This window comes from Excalfactoria chinensis, chromosome 1 (genome assembly GCF_039878825.1).
Source record: "Excalfactoria chinensis isolate bCotChi1 chromosome 1, bCotChi1.hap2, whole genome shotgun sequence".
Lineage (NCBI taxonomy): Eukaryota > Metazoa > Chordata > Aves > Galliformes > Phasianidae > Excalfactoria > Excalfactoria chinensis.
In genome coordinates, this window is record NC_092825.1 from 159,609,836 (window position 1) to 159,628,210 (window position 18,375).

Here is an 18,375-nt window from a genome sequence, read left to right on the forward strand (position 1 = left end):
CAAACTTGTTTTAGAGCAACACAATCGGTTTGATTGTGCTCGGGAATGCATCGCCTGTGGAGGAGCAAGGCGGCACTGGCCTGCAGGGAGAGGTGTGAGTGGTACCCCAAAATGGGAGGAGGACTCCACAAAATGGATGACACTTCGGTAAAATTAAGGTGCTGGTCCCACATTGGGCTAATGCTGAATGGGGATGAAGGATGTGTTTGAAGAAAAACTGGAAGAGGGAGCAAAAAACGCAGCAGGGCAGCCTGGGTGAAAGGAAGGATCCAAGGGCGGTTGGAACGAGGCACTTGTTGCAGGAGCTTAGCTGCTTGTGTGTGGTTACCAGAGCTCATTGGGTTTGTTCCACACAAAAAGTGGCCTCACAGTGTGAGTGATGAGCTGGGACTCTGCCGGGAAACCTACCATCCCATGTATCCCTTGCAGCTTTAGAGCTGTCTTCTCAACCAACCCCTGCCCCATGTTGCTGCCTGGCTGTGGGTGGTGATGATTCATTTATGGCCCCAGTGCTGCACCCCATCACCCGACAGGGAGAGAAGCAGTGAAAGGGGACAGTATTTGTCAGCAGAATCAGAAATAGCTGCCTTTTGGATTCCGGTGGGCAAGTGGAGAGTCAGGGAGAGCAGTGTTGTTCCCCAACCTTGTAGCTAGGGTGGAGAACCCACTGTAAAAGCAGCGCCCCACTGTCCTCCCAGGGCCCAGCTCTAATGGCCAGCTAAGTGTTTGTCCATCAAAACCTACCTGTTGCTGTTGGTATGGTGCCACTCGGCTAGAGACAGAGTGGGTCTCACAAACGATCAGACAAGAAGGATACTAAAAGGCATGAGTGCATCTAGTTCAGCTCAGTTTTAAGGTGTAAATGAATGTCATGGCAGTGTTGCTTCCAACACGTTTTCTGGATGTTTCACATGAAATAGAGCTCTGATGAAATTATTGAAAGTTGCTTTTTTTGCTTTTTCTCTTCCTGCTCCTGAAAGGAATTTGGTATTGCAACTTCTTCTATGGGGTTGTTTTAGGACAGTCACAAGATACGCAGGCCAGAGTGTGGCAGTGCTAAATCAGATTGGCAATGATGCCGAGCAGCACTATCCAGACCCAGATAGTGCCAGTATTTGCCTTGTTAGGGTGTAAATTAGGGTTTCAGATTGCCAGAGTGGTTGCCAGGCATGTGAAAGGTTGATTGTCTGAATTAATCATAGCTGCGATGGAGTTGTCTCTGCTGTTGTTACAAACTGTACGACTTAATAACCAGAGGGATGAAGAGTGCCCAGAGCCATCCAAGGGGCACAACCTGGTGTGCTGGTACAGACAGATGTGGTCATGCTGCCCCACATCTCACCAAGATGCAGCAGGGTTGTGGGGGATTTCTGGTGTGCTGCCACCTGTGGTCCACGTCCCCAGTCGCAAAATGTCTCCTTCTTAATGAATGATTCCTGCAGATGTCCTAGGAGTGATTTGCAAACTTTAGATGCCGCTTTGGAGGCTGAACAGCTCATGTCCTCACCCTACAGTGATTGCAAGTATGAACATTTTTCACATATGAAACCAGATTACTTTCTTTACCTAGTGATTTTTAAAGACCTGGTATTGCAAGAATACTGTGGTGGTCTTTCCAGGTGCTTGGTATGCCCTCTCTGTTGTTCCAAAGTCCAACCCTATCGGTTGGAGAAGTCTTGGGGGTGGCATCTGAGGCCCAACTCTGTGGGTTACTTCTAACAGGATCTTTGCCACTGATGATGTTGGTCCCAGCATCAGTCCCAAGATCAGAAATGACCAGCGCTGGGCATTTCAGGCTTGGGTATCCCAGCTATTGTGCTCCTGCTGGAAGAGGCTTTTCTTGAGACTCACATAGCATGAAGCTCAATGCGGCTGCAGGAAGTGTTTGTGAGACTTGTGGTGTTTGTGGTGATCAGCTTGCCTGGGACAGCTCGTGGTTGTACATCCGACAAGAAGAAATGGAGGGGATGAGCCTCCTCCAGACAGGCATTGATTCTCTGCTATGTGTATACCATATAATACAGAGGTTTGGTTTTAGGGTAACTGCCACTTGAGGCAGTTTTTCTGCAGTGCGATGATAATAGGACTGACTAAAACTGTAGCTAAAATACCCAGCCCTGACGTTTTGCTGTTAGCAAATGAAGGGCTGCAGATGGCGGGCTTGCTGAAGCCTCTGCTTGGGCTTGGCTGCCCAACTGTTCACTTTCTGCATAGAAAACTGAGAAGAGGGGGAACAACATGAGCTAAAGTCCAGAGCAGGCAGCAAGCTCTGAGTGCTGAACCGGGCTTCAATAAGAAGTCTGTGAGCTGTTGAAGGAACATGTTTGAGCCTGGCACTGGGTGCAAGTGAGGTGGGTTTGGGTGTGCAGATGCAGCTCCTTGAGTCGCAGCCCTGGCTTTTCACAAGATTTTGAAAGGAAATTGGGTTTCTCTCTTGGCAGTAGCATCACTTGGAGTTTGAAGCAGGCTGTGTGAGGCTTGCTTTGATTCACCCCAGCTGTTGGCAATAACTTGTTCTTTTTCTCCTCTTCTGCAAGGCTTTCCCCAAATGGGCATTTAATTGGAAGCACATGTAGCAAGCAGACAGCTTTCACCAGTGCTATCCTCTGCCCTGAAATATTTAAACCACACTAGGGTTTTAAAAGAGGTTCTTCATCCTTCCATGGACCACCTCTGGGGCTCATTCAGGTGCTCCTTTGGTGATGCGAGCAGGCTTGGGAATGGCCACATCTCTCTGTCCCTGGGATACTTTGGCTTACAACTTCTCTGCATGTTGAATGTTTCCATTCCCAAAGCTTGACCCCACAGCATTCCGCTCCTTCCAGCAGGCTGTGTTGGCAAATGTCATGATAGTGGAGGAGTCTGACATGAGGGAAATAATAGATGAGGAAGGGATAGCCAACTTGGAGATGGACTGGTGGCCACCCGGAGTCTCTTACAGCCCTGTTTTGTGTCCTTAAAGTGCAGTTGATGTGGCTGCAATTTAGGGTGTTTTTTCCTAAGGGTGCATCATTTTGGGGGTGAGCATGGCGGGACATGCTCTGTAGGTAGCAATGTTGGAGTAATGTTTGGTTAGAGGGTAATGAGGGTGTCTGTGGCCCTCACCAGGATCCAGTTGCATACCTTTGAGTGTGTGCCTTTGCTTTCCCTCTCACTCTGCCCTGGGAAAGTCCTATTCATCAGGTCTCGCCACCACATGGAAACGGAGAGGGGAAAGCCTGCTTCACTCCTCATGTATCTATGATGGGAAAGAGAAGCAGCATTTACTTTCCATTGCCATGTAACCAGGAGGAGGAGGAGAAAGGAGGATGTGGAAAGGGAGAAAGGAGAAGTTCAGGGTATGGGCGGTTCCCACTGATGAACACACTGGGGTCCACCGAAACCTGAAATTGGCATGCAAAGTTCAGCAGTCTGCAGTGTGGCACCTGTGCTTGTAGAAATCTTGGGTATTCAGTTGTGGGCTGAGTGCAGGGCAAATCTGAAAGGCGACACAGAGAAAAATCTGTCCCAGCTGGTGGTTGTCAGAGGTACAAGATTTAGTTGAGAGCTGAATGTGGCTGTTAAAAAGAAGGGGAAGGGCAGAGTGGGAGAGAGGTGGAGGTGAGAGTAGATGAATCCTTGCCAAATCTAAAAAAGCCCCAATCCTCCAAATATTATTTTCTTGGTGTCAGAAGTGCCAGGAGTCTGTGCCTGGAGCAGGGCAAGTGAAGGTTAGTGGTGGAGAAGGTGACCTATGGCAGCAGGGCTGGATGCCACTCTGAGGCTGGTGGTGGAGGAGGCAACTTGTGGCCTGTGGTGTTACTTGGCTCTGTTTTTTTTCCCCTTTTTGTGCCAGTATCATGTATACTCAGGAGGAATTGTTGCTGCTGGAAGCAGAGGCAAAACCAAGCATCAAATGTGAAACGTGAGAAGAAATTAAAATCCCAAGGCAAATTTTCCCTCTTGCTTTTGCCCTTTATATACTAAAAGAAGAGGAGCTCAGAGGCCTGGGGGCTTTCAGCAAGCCTTTATGTTGGTCTTTTGGCTGCAGACCTATCCTGTTATCAGCAAAACCTCCCTAATTTGCTGGGGTCTGGTGTAATAGTGCGGTGTGGGATGGGTTGCACGCAGCCTGCTTCAGAACGGTGACACTGCCCAGGATGAAATGGCTCTGATAAAAAATTAAATCTGGCTCTTAACGCGCCTCTCCTCACTCAGATTCTCGTAATTAGCTCATATGGAGCAGCTGCTAATTTGAATAGTTTCTGTGGCTTCCTTTATACCGTCTTTGCAGCAGTTATGTATTTTAATTGGGCTGCGGAAAGACATTACACCCTTCTGAACCATTTGAGAGACCTACTCACCCCCACAAATGGTGACATATGATTTTTACTGCACAGAAGCCAAACATAACATATCAACAAATAACCCGTGGTATCTGATAATTCAGGTGACGCATGTGTATAATTGCTTAGAAACTTGCAGGAAGGCACTCAAACGTTGTTGGTTTTCTTTTTGGTTGGTTGGTTGTTGTTTTTTTTTTGATGGTGACAAATGAACTGTGAGTATCGGGCTGCGTGCTTTGGCTTTCAGCAGAAGTGGAGATGAAGTGCTGATCCCAGGCCATCTCAGCTTGGTCCAAAGGTCCCTGCCAAGGGCTTGTCTATGAGAGGGATCTCCTTCACTGTATGTTAATATTGCTCTGAATGGACCTTCCTGTGAGATGGCGCCTTTGCTGGGGGGAAGGCTTTTCACACCATGCTTTGCCACCATGGAGCTCCTGTACCGAGACCTTTCTTTTGTGGCTTATGAAGTCAGAGTGTGGCAACACAGCCTACTCATTTGATATCATGTACAGCACAAGCCAGTTGGCTTATTAGTTCCAACTAGATCAACATTTTTTAGTTTTTATTCTATTTTTTTTTTTCCTCCAGAAAAACAAACAAGCAAGCCAGACATTTGGGACTTAATAATTTCCAGTGATGGAGAGTCCGTGGCATCGCTGGATAAGTTGTTCCAGTGGTTAATTATGCTGATGAAGTCAATGGAGTTACTGTAAACTCAGTTTATACCACCAGTGTGACTGAATACAGAATTTGGCCTACTTACCAGAAGGGAGTAGCACTTTGAAGTCTCTGCATGTCTTCAAATAAAATCATTCTCCTGCAGAAGGCATGGAAATACAAGACTCTTCTTCTAAAGCAGCTGTCAGTTGGCTTCCAGTATTCTACTGAAACATTACTACCAAATACAAATTGGGCACGTATTTAAGGCAGTTAATTGGGCTTCGTTCATACACAAGTCTGTGCCGTCGTTAGGGCTATGTTACTGCTGGCTGTGATAGCATTTTTATCTGTTAACTTCCAAGCTGCTACGACTGACACCAGCTACTTACAGAATGAGTCAGCTAACTTTCCTTTTAACCGTTTGCTCTGCTCCCCGGAGGTGTTATGAATGTTGTGTTACGGCAAGCTGGTCGCCACTCATCCCTCTAGAACCTCTGCAGCAATTCTGTTGACCCAGCAGCCTGTTTAAAAATGGGGTCAGAGTTTCTCAGCAGCTGGGCTATAAGTTACCTTTTCAGCGCAAGAACCTGCACGCGAACAATTGGTTTTGATTTGTTTAAAATCGCCTTACGATGGAAATTAGTGTTACAGTATCCAGATTGTTGCTCCCACAGGAACAATTCTTACAGGATGTCTGCTTTATCCAGAAACTGTCAAGGCAGATTTGTACTTGAACTGAATTATAAGGAAACACGCCACAAACCACTGCAACAGATCGTTACTAATCGTGATCGACCTGCGTGATTAAAGGCCTGAAATCTCTCTTGAAGTTGCATTAATGGATTAGGAATTGTATTAAAATTACGTTGTGGTTCTCAGTTCCAGCCCCTCACCCAGTGTGTTTGGAGGCTTTCCCTTCAAGCCGGTGTCCCAAGAAATGACTTTTCCTTCCCAGGGGAAGTCTCCTCAGAAGGACTGGGGATGCTTATGTGGGGAAAGAATGGACAGTGAGGCCTGTTGTTAAGCACTGGAATAGTCTCCCCAGGGAGGTGGTAGAGTCACCATCCCTGAATGTGTTCAAAAACTGTTTGGATGTGGTGCTCAGGGACGTGATTTAGCAGAGGGTTGTTAGAGTTAGGGTACTATGGTTAGGTCATGGTTGGACTTGGTTATCTTTAAGGTCTTTTCCTACCTGAGCTATTCTATGATTCTAGGAGCTGTCCCTTGTATACCAGTCACACTCTGACTCAGGTAAAATGCTTTCAGAGCAGCTAACTTATCTCTTCATATGTACTGTATCTGTGGTATTCTTCTTCACTTCCTGTATCTAACTGCTGGTGTTGTTATTGCCGTGCACAGCCAAGGAGCTATTCCTTCCCACCCGAGCTGTGAATAAAGTGATCCAATGTATACATAACTTTTCTTGAGTACTTCACTGAAGTATTTCAAGGCTCTTAAAGACTCTCTGAAGGCATCTGTTTGGTATTTCAATAACCTCCTGTAATCCTTTGCAAGCAAAGGACTGTTCTTCTTTCCTGTCTGCGATGATTTACTCGTTCCTCCACCTCAGTGTTTATTTCATATGGAGTACAGGAGCCATAAATCATGGCTCTCCCGTACATCATTTCCTGAGGCGGCTTTCTCTTTGCTGGAAGAAGGTGAGAACCAAACCCCAGAGGAAGTTTTCAGGGCAGGACAGAACCCACTGGCATGGGACTGAAGAGAGGAGCAATGAGATGCCAAAGTTCCACCATCGGCCAGTGCTGAGTGGGAGCACAGGGAAGCGCATGCTACTGGGCTGCATTCCTGGCTGATAGCACCTGAGGATGCTCCCATAAAGCATAATCTTTAATATCAGTTTTCTTGGGAGCAAGGAGAGGCTGAAAGAACTGGTAGGTCATGCAGAGGAAATGGAACAGGACGTCTCCCCTGGGGGATGGATGTACTTGGAGGGAGGCATGAGCATAGATAGTAGAATTGTAGAATGGCCTGGGTTGAAAAGTGCTACAATGATCATCCAGCTTCAACCCTGCTATGTGCAGGGTCACCAACCACCAGACCAGGCTGCCCAGCGCCACATCCAGCCTGGCCTTGAATACCTCCAGGGATGGGGCATCCACAACCTCTCTGGGCAACCTGTTCCAGTGCGTCAGCACCCTCTGAGTGAAAAACTTCCTCCTAATATCTAATCTAAACCTCCCCTGTCTCAGTTTAAGACCATTCCCCCTTGTCCTATCACTATCCACCCTTGTAAATGTAGGGTAAATGTCTCTGCACAAGCCTGAGAGCCATTATGTTATTGTTCAGTGGTGAATAAAAGTCTTTAGGATCCATCCCCAACTTAAATGTTTTCTTCTTAGAAAGGAGTTGATCTCAGCCCATCGATATCCTTGTATCCAGCAACAGGACTGGGGTAAATGTGATTCAGTAGAGTGAGTCCAGGTAGGTGTCTGGCTCTGCTGTGGGAGAGTTCACCCTGCTTCACCTTTGGGCCGGTCTGCTGCAGCATCACCTGGGCAAAAGTCATGGGACCATAGAATAGCTTGTGTTGGAAGATCCCTTAAGGGTCATCCATTTCCAACTTCCTGTCTGTGGACAGGGTGTACACCCATGAGATCAGGCTGCCCTGGGTGCCATCCTTCTGTCCTTGCACACTTCTGTCTGAGTCAAAGAACTCATTGAGGACCTCAGCCTTCTGCATGTCTGTTGTTGTCAGCTCTCCCTTCTCTTTTATCATAGGTGATATATTCTCCTTGGACTTTACTTTCTGACTAATGTACCTATAGTATCCCTTCCTGTTGTTTTTCATATTCCCTGCCAGTTTCAGTTCCATCTGTCACCAGAAGCCCTCCTGCTGGTGATGCTGCTGGTGGTGCTGCTGATGGTGTAGAAGTTGATAAGCTGAATTGATAATTACATCTTTATACATATATATATATATATATAACAATAAATGAGCAAACACTTGAGGAGGAAGAAACTAGTGAGGGAAGAACTACCTGTATTTGTCGCTGTGTCAGGGTCGGACTAGTGGGATGATGTGTGCTGGAGCTGTTTTGAGCCACAGTGTTTCGATGTGGCAAAAGACTTTCTGCAAATGTGGAACAGCCACACAGGTTTCCTCAGATTTCATATTCACCTGAAAGGAACCAAGACCACCTCCACCAGCACCTGATGCTTTTGTGAGTCCATGGCACATCCCTACAAGCGTGCACACTGCGCGTGCCACAGTTTCAGTTCATGTCTTGTCACCAAACAGTTTTTGCTTCATTTTTCATTGTGTTTGTAGGAATTCCATATTTTTACAGTCAGGTGGTATTTGTTACCCAGCTGGGGGAATGAGCTCACAGAAGTTATTCATCCCTTCATGCCAGAGATATTCATCCTGACTTCATGACAGAGACTTCCTGACTTGCTTGGTCCTACCACTGTGAGCCCTTGTCCCATGGCGTAGATTCTCTATGGGAATCATGATGTCTGACCCTCACATCACTCCTCCATTCCCACAGACAGTGTAACTGCATCTCTGGGGTCTTGTTTTCCCTTTGTATTTAAGCTTATGAGTATTCTCTACCAGAACAGTCCTCTCACTCTGAGCTGATCATGAGATACTGTGTTCAGTAAAACTGAGGTTGCACTTCAAAATATTTCCTGCTGCCTCTTGATGAATCCGCTTCTAAAGATGAAGCAGCTATAGTCAAGGTGGTGCTTCAGGCACTAAGCATAGCCATCTTCTGAAAAGTCTCCCTTTCTCCTATTGAATCTTTCCCCTTTTGACTGTGCAGCTTCTGCGTGCTCTAGTTCTCAGTTTGAAGATTCTTACAAAAAGGTTTAGCTTCTTTTAAGTTAAATAGTTCTTTGAAGAGGCAGACTCTGCTAGCATGTTTGCTTCCTTCCATCCTTCTGCTCATCTCTCACAGTTTCCTTAAGTTCATTTTTGGTGCTTCTTGCAGGTGTCTCCCCAAATCCTCAGCCTGCTTCCCCTTTCTGTGCACAGTAGTTCAAAGCAGATCTTCCTGTCTTCATGAGAGGACAAAAGCAATCCTCACAGCCATCAGTACATCCCTGCTGGGTGACATTCTCTCTCAGCCTGTTGCCCTCACTCCTCACTCACTCCTCACTCTTCACTCTTCACTCCTCACTCCTCGTGTCTTCATAGCCATTTTTTGCTCTGTATCTGGAAGAAACCACCCTTCCCAGCTGGTAGGTATGGGGGAACCTTGTGACAGAGCTTAACCATTGTTATAACAACAGGTTAAAGAAGCAATCCAAAAGGGAGAGAAATCTGCTTTACTCTGTAGAGATGGTGGCACCAGCTGGCTGCATCCTTAGCTCTTCCAGGCAAGAGCAGTCCAGTCTCCTAAGGCCACTAGTGACTCAAACTATAACCTATGTAGGAAGATCACACTTTAAAATCAATCTGTCTCCTCTCCCTTTCCACTGACACCAATCCACTTTCAGGTCAGCTCCTTTATTTTTAGGTTGCTGTTAGGCTTACCACACTGACATGGCATTTCAAAGTAAATTTAGTAGCAGGGGTTGAACGAATAATAATTTATTACTGATGACTAAATTACTACAGTCTTCTCACTCTTTCCAGGAACACCAGACGAATCAAGGTTCATGCTTCCGTTTTTAAGTCACTATGAAGGCTGTTACAGTGGTAGGTATTTTGAAGTAAATTTAATAGCAGAGGTTGAACTATATTCACAGGTTTCTAATTAGCATAGCTTTTGCCACAGCAACATGCACAGGTGCTTTTAAATAATAGTGTCTTTTATTAATACCGTCTATGCTACTATTACATAGTACTACCAAACGTACAATTTTAAGTTTAGCTGTGAATTTATTTTACAGAAAAGAAGGTAATTTGTAGTTGAAGCTAAAGATCTACTTGGTTAAGGAATGGTCTTGTATTTGGCCTGGTTTTGATTTCACAGAACTGTAGAATGGCTTGGGTTTGAAGGGGCCTTTAAGACCATCCAGTTCCAAGTCCCCTGCAATTGGCAGAGATACTTCCCACTGTACCTGGTTGCTCATTCTGGCCTTTAACTCCTGTGGGAATGAGGCACCCACAGCTTCTCTGGGCAGCCTGTGCTAGTGCTTCATTACCCTCATGGTGAAGAATTTCTTCCCAATGTCCAAATCTATCCTATTTTAGTTTAAAGATTTGTCCTATCACTGCATTCCCTATTAAAGAGTCTCTCCCCAGTGTTCTTGTAGGCCCCCTTTAGGTACTGAAAGGGCCATCACTTCTCTTGAGTGACGTGATTCACCTCCGTACAAAGCAAATGCTCTCTCCGTCTTCCTTGCCCGTTGGGCGCCAGCAAGTCATCTGAAACTTAGCAATACGTGAAGGCTTTCCATCCGGAACAGAGCCAATGGCACTCCTAACGCATTGCCTTCAAGCACAGCAGTTGCCTCAAAACTATCGATTGATATTTGATATAGACCGGATTCAGCATTCAGCAGGCCTTTAAGGAAATGCCAGTTGACTGATAACTGTGAAGGCAGTTATTTAATAATGCTTTGAGGAAGAGCTTTCTTGGTCATTGACCTGGCGGTTGCGTGGCTGTCAAGTCTGAACCAGAGCCAAGTCTTTCCAACACACTCCTTGTCATGCTCCTCTGTCTGATTTTACGTAGGTGGAGAGAACTGGGATTACCCTTGGAGGACAATCATTGGCTATTGAAGCAGCTGCATGTATTTCTAGTCACATAACATTTTGGTTATTTTTGCACCCAGCAGTGGAGGTTTGAAGGCAATTCATGTCCAGGTCAGAGCCATCTTTTCTTTGTGTTTCCTTCAAATCAAAACAGACAGAGGCACCATCAGGGTATCCCTTGGGTCTCCTGGATTTGGATAGGTTAATTTTCTCCACTGGCTTTTCTTCCTCAAGTACAAATGGAGTTGAAGGTGACTGGTAGGGACCTAAACACTAAGTTTCAGTTGCCTGAGTCACGGCTGGTGAACCTTGCTGACGCCGAACTGCTGAATGGAGCACTGAGCCCATCTCCCTGGAAGGCTCAGCCAGCACAAAAATGACTTGAAAGCCACTCTACCACTTCATGACTGTGAAGACTGCAGGTACTTTCCTCGCTGCCAGAAGATGTTGTTAGAAGGCAGCAAAGGCCTGTTTTACTGCCATGGAGAGTTAATTAACTTCATTTTCCCTCAGTGAATGTGAACAAAGATTCTGTGTGAGCCACATGCGCTATGTTGAGAAATAGGGTTTTCCTCCCATGTTCTTGCTGTGCCTACAGTGATAGGGCTAAGGAAAGCAGTTGTCTTCTCAGAAGGGAAATTGTACTCCTGAATTGTTTCCAATGGCCTGGATTGCTCTTTTGGTTTCTAACTAAACTTGCTGCATTAGAAGAAGTTCCTGTTGTGAATTGCCTGTTTCCCTCACCAAGCCCTCGTGAATCATCTACGAGGCAGCAATACGGTGCCGCTACCGTGCTGAGCGCTGCAGCTGCCAGGCTGCTTGTGGCGCCTGCTAGGAGATGATACCCAATGTTAGCATTCTGCAGCTTTCTTGGGTCATTTATGCCCCTTCAGTGAGTCTGCTTTCTATCTTCCCTGCCCCTGGATTGATTCAGAGAGACGACACTCAAGTCCTGCAAGTTTTCCATGTACTTTTTTTATAGCAGGGTCGCCTGTGACAAGATGTGTAAAAGCTTCTGCAAATGAGGAAGCTGTCGTTCTGTGATGCAGTCTGCAGAGGAAGAAGTTCACTCACCACTTTTGGTTCTTGGCTCCGCCAACTGAGGATTCAACATCTCGCAGCTTCGATTCCTGTGAAGCACTCTCAAAATATTTGTCACAGACTGCGATTGCTTGAAATCTACAGGAGCGTCACAAGCTGTGTGAGACAGCGTGCCAGCATGCTTGTGAAAAACCCCTTCTGGATGCTTGTCACTTCTCTGCTTAGCATTTACCTTTGGCACGTCCTTGACCTTGCATTTACCCCCATGGCACTTACCACTTCCTTGCTCAGCTGCAGACCTTGTTGGCTGGCTCCAACGCTGCTGCACAAGACGCAATCTGGCAGCAAGACAGTAACCCCACTGAGGAAGAGATGTGCTGATTTCATCTGACATTGGCACATGAATTCACTTAAAATATCAAAGACAGAATCCATTGACGTAGATGTTTTTGAAGACCCGTTTGCGCGACTTCAGAGAAGTTTGCCAGATAGATGTTTTTCTCTGACCACTGTAGGAAAATTCTGTTTGATCATGAAGGAGTCACTGCTACCCGTGCTGCAACATCAGGGTTTGGGATTAAGGGTTGTGAAATCAGTGTGCCAGTGCTCCACAGCCGATGTTTTGCAAGCCACCCATCTGGCTGCTGAGCTGCTCTGGCCGCTGCTTTCACAGCATCAGCAACTGCTGAGTCTCCTTTCTTACCTGCAGCCAGCTCATGCTGAAAGCCAAAGTAAGTATGAGGTGATATGGGCAGCTCATCCTGAAGAGACTTTTGGGACCTTCCTCTAGGCTGCATCAGGCTGCGGAGTACTTTCCTGTACCTGGAGAAACAAGGTTCAAGAGGATAGATTCTAATGCAAACCCCTTGGTGCTGCCAAACTGGAGTAGGATGGAGGTACATTCCTGAAGATCTGTCAGAAGAATGAATGAACAAAAATTCGGTGGGTCGGAAAAATTGGACAATTGCTGGAGACTACAATCTGTGGTGATCAGTCAGCTGCTACAGATTCAATGTGCTCCTGGTAAGTAGCATGATCTCTATTTGCAGATTTCAGTCATTTGAGGAATGGGATGGTGCATTTTTTGGTCTTCTTTGTCCTTTTCCCTTTCTTATATCAGCAGTTATCCCCACAGCCACCCTTACATCCTTCACAGAGACCTCCATAGGATGACCGAACATCACCTTCGCTCTTTCTCCAGCTTCCAAGTGATCAGCACTGGTTAAAATAAGTGCTTTGGAGGGATCTGATTGAAGCAGGAGCCAACAGTGTAAGATAACATGGGCGACATTTGAGGAATGTTGGTTTAATGGATGCGAGTGGTGGATTGATGACTGGAATAAATGATCTCAGTGGTCTTAACCCAACCTGAATGATTCTATGATAAAAAGTATAAAGAGGTACATTGCCCATCGTTCAGTCTCCAAGGAGTTAAACCCAGATGAACTCAGTCATCTCTCAGCCTGGGGCTGCTGCCTTTGGAGAGGATGAGTCCCTTCCTTGCTTTTTGGTGGGCTGAGGCACAAAAACCTGCCTGGTATGGGGAACATGTGCTGAGTGAGTTGCCTGCTGCCGTACTGTGCTGTGCTTCAAGTCTCAAGGAGGCTTCACACCATGGGTGCTCCACTGCTTATGGGGACACTGAAGAGGAAGGGTCTATGTAAGGTCAGACTGTTGTCTGTTTTTGCACTCCTGATTTAGTCTGAATATGAGGAAACCCAAACTCATTAGATTCACATGATGGAGCAGCAAAGAAAGTGCCTATTTATGGAGGTTAAGGAGAATCCAGAGATATGTAGATTGCTGTTATCTGTCTGAATAGTGCCTCCTGACATCACGAGGGGCTGAAAAGACTTGTTCAGGAGCAGTGGTGATGGCAGCTCCTACTGGCTTAACGCAGCATTTCCAGCATCCAGAGCTGCCTTTCTTGTCTTCCATTACAGGAGTCTGCTATCTTAATTTGCAGTAAGATTCATGCACAGGAAGATGACTACTGCTGGGTTTTGTGAGAAAAGTGTGTTTCTTGCTACTTTTCAGAGTGGATTTTCAGCATACAATGGCGATTTTACGAAGAGTCAGATTGTGAGTATAAACAAGAGAGAAACAAAAAGTTGTGAGAAAGGTTTCACTGGAAAAAAAAAATAAATATATATATATATATATAGGAAGATATCGACTGAAAGGAAAATGCATTTGGCAGATGTAGAAAAACAACAATCTGTCCTGCTTTTCTGCACCAGATTTCAGATGTATGTTGCCATTTTGCAACCAAACTGTACAAGGCTCAAGTTGTTAACAAACCCACATACGTTAAGGAATTATGTATAATTTGTTTTTCTTTTGACTCCCAAGTCCATGTTTGAATGTGTATCTAAGCCCTTGGTAGACATCATCTCTCCTGAGTGCTCCTAGGTAAAGTACTAGCAAGGGGTGCTATGGGGCCTTGGCATTTCATTCTGTGGGTCATGGGAGAGCAGCTGTCTGCCCAACCCCTTACCTGCCTTCCATCTTGTTTCCTCAGAAGGGGAGGCTGACCCTTGGCTTTTGTGAGAGCATGGTGGGTAAGCTCAGAGGCTATGGAAATGAAGTTACTTCCATCTGATCCTAGAGGAGGTTCAGTCTTCAGGGCCTGGCAAAGGCCAAATTGAAACTGCTGGTGGCTCTTCTTACCTGCTTCCATGCTGCTACAAAGCAAGCTTCTGCGCTTAGGAACATCCTAGGCTGGCACCTAGCTGGTTTGAAACCAGCCTCCTCACAGAGCAGGGCTGAGCAAGGTTTGCATATTCATCACCAGATCTCAAAGTGCTTAAACCTGTTAATGAACACAGTCCCAGCAGACAGGCATTATTTATACCCATTTTACAGAGAGGTAAACAGAAGCACAAAGCTACCAGGTTTGGCTGCAGGAGAGTATAGGTGGGTTGTCTTCCTTCTGGTGCAGCCCCTTGGTCTCGCTGCATTTCTGGTATGGCCCTACCATAAGCATATCCATGTGTGGGATGTTCCTTACCTACTGAGCATCCTGTCCCAACACCGCCTTCTTTAATGCCTTACTTACCAGCAGAATAGGAATATATACATGTATGTCAAAACACCGCCTTACTATTATTGCCTAACCACGTCTCCATCTATATAAATCTAGAGTAGAATGTATATAACGATACCATGCATATGTGTAGCGTATGCATAATGCACTCATTTGTATGCAAATGCATTTTTATGCAGATATAAATACGCTTTTTGAGCACGAATTCAAACAACAGAAAAATATGTTTGTTTTTGAAAGTGAGCCTTTCTTGTGCCACCTCCTCTGTGCCCATTTTGGGTATACGTGGTTCTGCTCAGTGATGACAGGTAGCTATCACTGTTCTGGGGGAAATAAAGGGGAAGGAGATGAAGCAGTTCTATGATTCTGGTTGTCAGGCACCGCGTTGTGCTGCGCCATGAATTTTCCCTCTCTCAGGTTCAAGAGAAACCACTGAATTACACCGTAACTGTCAAACATCCTGTTTTTAGTTTGTTGCTCAAACACAATCCAAATTATTTCATATACAAAAGCTATCAGACGGAGCCAGTCAGTTTTTCCTCAAGCGATACAGAAAGGAAAACAAGCACCGAGAAAAGGCACCTGAAAGCACCGAGCCGCTGACTGGAGGATGTGGGAGAATATTGTAATGGATCGTATTTACGACAAAACAGAAACCCAACACCCTGGAAAACATACGTGCTGCTCGAACTGTGTTTACTTCCAGGCACATTGGCCTTTGCATAGGGGTGGGTCGGGTGATTCAGCTGAATCTGAAACCTGATAAACTCTTGCCTTCTGTTTTTACATCACGCTCGGTGCTTACACATGACACAGTGGGAGCAGATAGAGCTGCTCAGGAGCTACCTTTGGTATTTATTGTATTGATCCCAGTGAGGATCACTTCTTGGGCATGCTGCACTTCAGTCTTTCACCTCGGTGTGTGTGCACATGGGTGTGAGCTGGAGCATGGTGAAATGCTGGGGCTCAGCCTGGGCAGATTACTTAAGATAAGGGGCTGTGCTGTGGATTTCCTTTGGCTCACCTTCCTCTTCTGCTTGGGGAGTGTGGTGGCAGCTTGTGGGTCCCAATGATTATCCGTCTCTACTCTGCTCTCGTGAGTCCCCATCTGCACTACTGTGTCAAAGTTGGGGTCTCCAGTACAAGAAAGACAGAGAGCTGTTGGAGAGGGTCCAGAGGAGGGCCACAAAGATTATCAGAGGGCTGGAGCATCTCCTCTACAAAGGCAGGCTGAGGGAGCTGGGCTCATTCAGCCTGGAGAAAAGCAGGCTTGTTACAGCCTCCCAGTATCCAAAGGGAGCCTACGAACAGGAGTGGAGTCAGCTCTTTGAAGGGGTAGATAACAGCAGAACAAGGGAAAATGGTTTTTAGTTGAAGAAGGGAATATTTAAGTTGGATATCAGGGGAAGATCTTTACTATGAGAGTGGTGAGATGCTGGAACAGACTGCCCAGAGAGGCTGTGGATGCCCCATCCCTGAAGGTGTTAAAGGCCGCGTTGGATGGGTCCCTGGGCAGCCTGGTTTAGTAGTAAATGGGGAGGTTGGTGGCCCTGCCTGTGGTGAGGGGGTTGGAGCTTGATGGTCCTTGAGGTCCCTTCCAACCCAAGCCATTCTATGGTTCTATAATTCTATGTATGTCTCACTGGGAATATGATTTTGTCCAATTCCTATTAACCATGCCTGGTGCGAATCTGAGCCACATTGGACACACCAGCCAGTAACAGGATATTATTATCTATTTTCTTCATCAGGAAAAACATCCAAGTACTTCCATCTTAGAAATATACATATATATATATGTATGTATATATATTAAATTCTGATTCCTTCAAATAGCACAATTTATAAGTATAGGTAACTAGTGATAGGATGAGAGGTAATGGCCTCAATTTGTACCAAGGGTGGTTCACACTGGATGTTAGGAAACATTTCTTCTCGGAAGGAGCAGCAAAGCAGCAGCACGGGCTGCCCAAGGAGGTGGTGGAGTCACCATCCCTGGAGGTGTTCAAGAACCATGTGGATGTGGCACTGAGGGATGTGGTGTGTGGGCATGGTGAGGATGGGCTGATGGTTGGACAAGATGATCTTAGAGGTCTTTTCCAACCTTAATGATACTATGATTCTATTGTTTTCATGAAATTTTGCTCTCAAATGGTCGTTGTTCACATTTTTTACAGACGATGGGGCTATGAACACTATCAAAGCAAATGGTGCAAAAGCAACTGTATTGGTTTTAAATGTACAGATGGAAACAAAATGTACAGAAGGTATATAAGTGAATGAGTAAAGGGAAAACTCACCAACGGTGGTGCCTTGACTGAAGCAGCTGAGGCAGTCCTCCCTGGTGAGCGATCTCCAAGAGATACTGCTCCAGTGGGAGTCAGCCCTTAAATGAGGTCTCAGAGGGGATGGAGTCAAGCTCCACCCCTTCCGGGAGCACAGCTACATCACTCTCACCTGTGCTCCCACAGCTGACCCCATACTTGCCTCAGCTGATTAATCAGAGGTTCAGGCTGTGATTACCAATCTCCCATACACTCCACCCCTTCACAGCGTGAACCAATGATTAGGTGAGTTTTCCCTTATCACAGAGACCCAACGCGACGCTGATACAATTTCCCGTCGCACCGAATGCTGATGTTATTCAAATGATGATTGGATGGGTATTCACGATCTTCCGTGGGCCAGTGTTTGATAGATGTTACTGGAGACAAGCCATCTCGAGGTGCAGGTCCATTTGCGTTTCATCAGTCTACACAAATTGTTCTCTGATGGTCCTAGAGGCTTAGAATCTTAGGGAGAGTAATACAGATGTTTCAAGGGTACCAGGAGAGGAAGGTCTGCCCTCCAGGGCAAGATACAGGCCGTATTCTTGTCTTGGGTCAATACTTCTGCTCGCACCGGATTATGTCCCGGCCTCCGATACCATACCCTCTGGCCAGATATCTGTGGCTGTATAACTATATCTGGCACCAGAGGAGGAGTCCTGATCTGCCATAGGGACATGATGGGTGTCCCTTTAGCAATAAAGACCGGAGTATTGACCACGATGTCAGTAGGCCATGTACCTATCACCGAGGGGGTAACTGAACCTCCCACCTCCAATAGTCTTCCCCAAGGTGCAAGTAGGCCACACCACTTGGGTCCTACTTGCACCTTCCAGGGCCAATTTATCTTATGGATTCCTGGTTTTAGATTCTCAGGGGCAGGGAGCAGAAGATTATTGTCATTACCAACCTGCGGTTTTACCTCATTATCAGCACCTGTAATTTGAATCCTAAGAGGGGAGGCCCATATAGTGTGTAACATTTTCAGAGCACTGGGTCTGCCATCCCGAGGTCTTTCGTTCAAGTCCCGCAGGGTTTCGTATAATCTTTTTGTCCACCCCTGCAGGGACTGGGAGTCTGTCTTCAGGGCAGCCTTAAGAATACCATTGTAGCGTTCAATAAGGCCTGCCCCTGTTGGATTATATGGCAGATGGAATCGCCATTCAATGTTGTTCTCTTCTGCCCAGCGCTGTATCATCGCTCCAGTAAAGTGAGTCCCTTGGTCGCTCTCGATGACTTGAGGTGTCCCATATGCAGACATCAGTTTAGTGAGTGCCTTAATTGTATATGCTTGATTTGCCTTTGGTACGG

At 46.2% G+C, this 18,375-nt stretch overlaps 1 protein-coding gene across 1 annotated transcript in view; it reads left to right on the top strand.

The window, feature by feature from the left end:
* The window catches only part of MRPS31 (mitochondrial ribosomal protein S31), a 31,029-nt gene extending 24,636 nt beyond the window's left edge, over positions 1-6,393 (top strand). Inside the window, exon 8 of the mRNA XM_072360786.1 lies at positions 4,914-6,393. Coding sequence (XP_072216887.1) covers positions 4,914-4,949 — 36 coding nt within the window. The 3' untranslated portion in view covers positions 4,950-6,393. The remainder of the gene's footprint in view (positions 1-4,913) is intronic.
* The last annotated feature ends 11,982 nt before the right edge of the window (positions 6,394-18,375 follow it).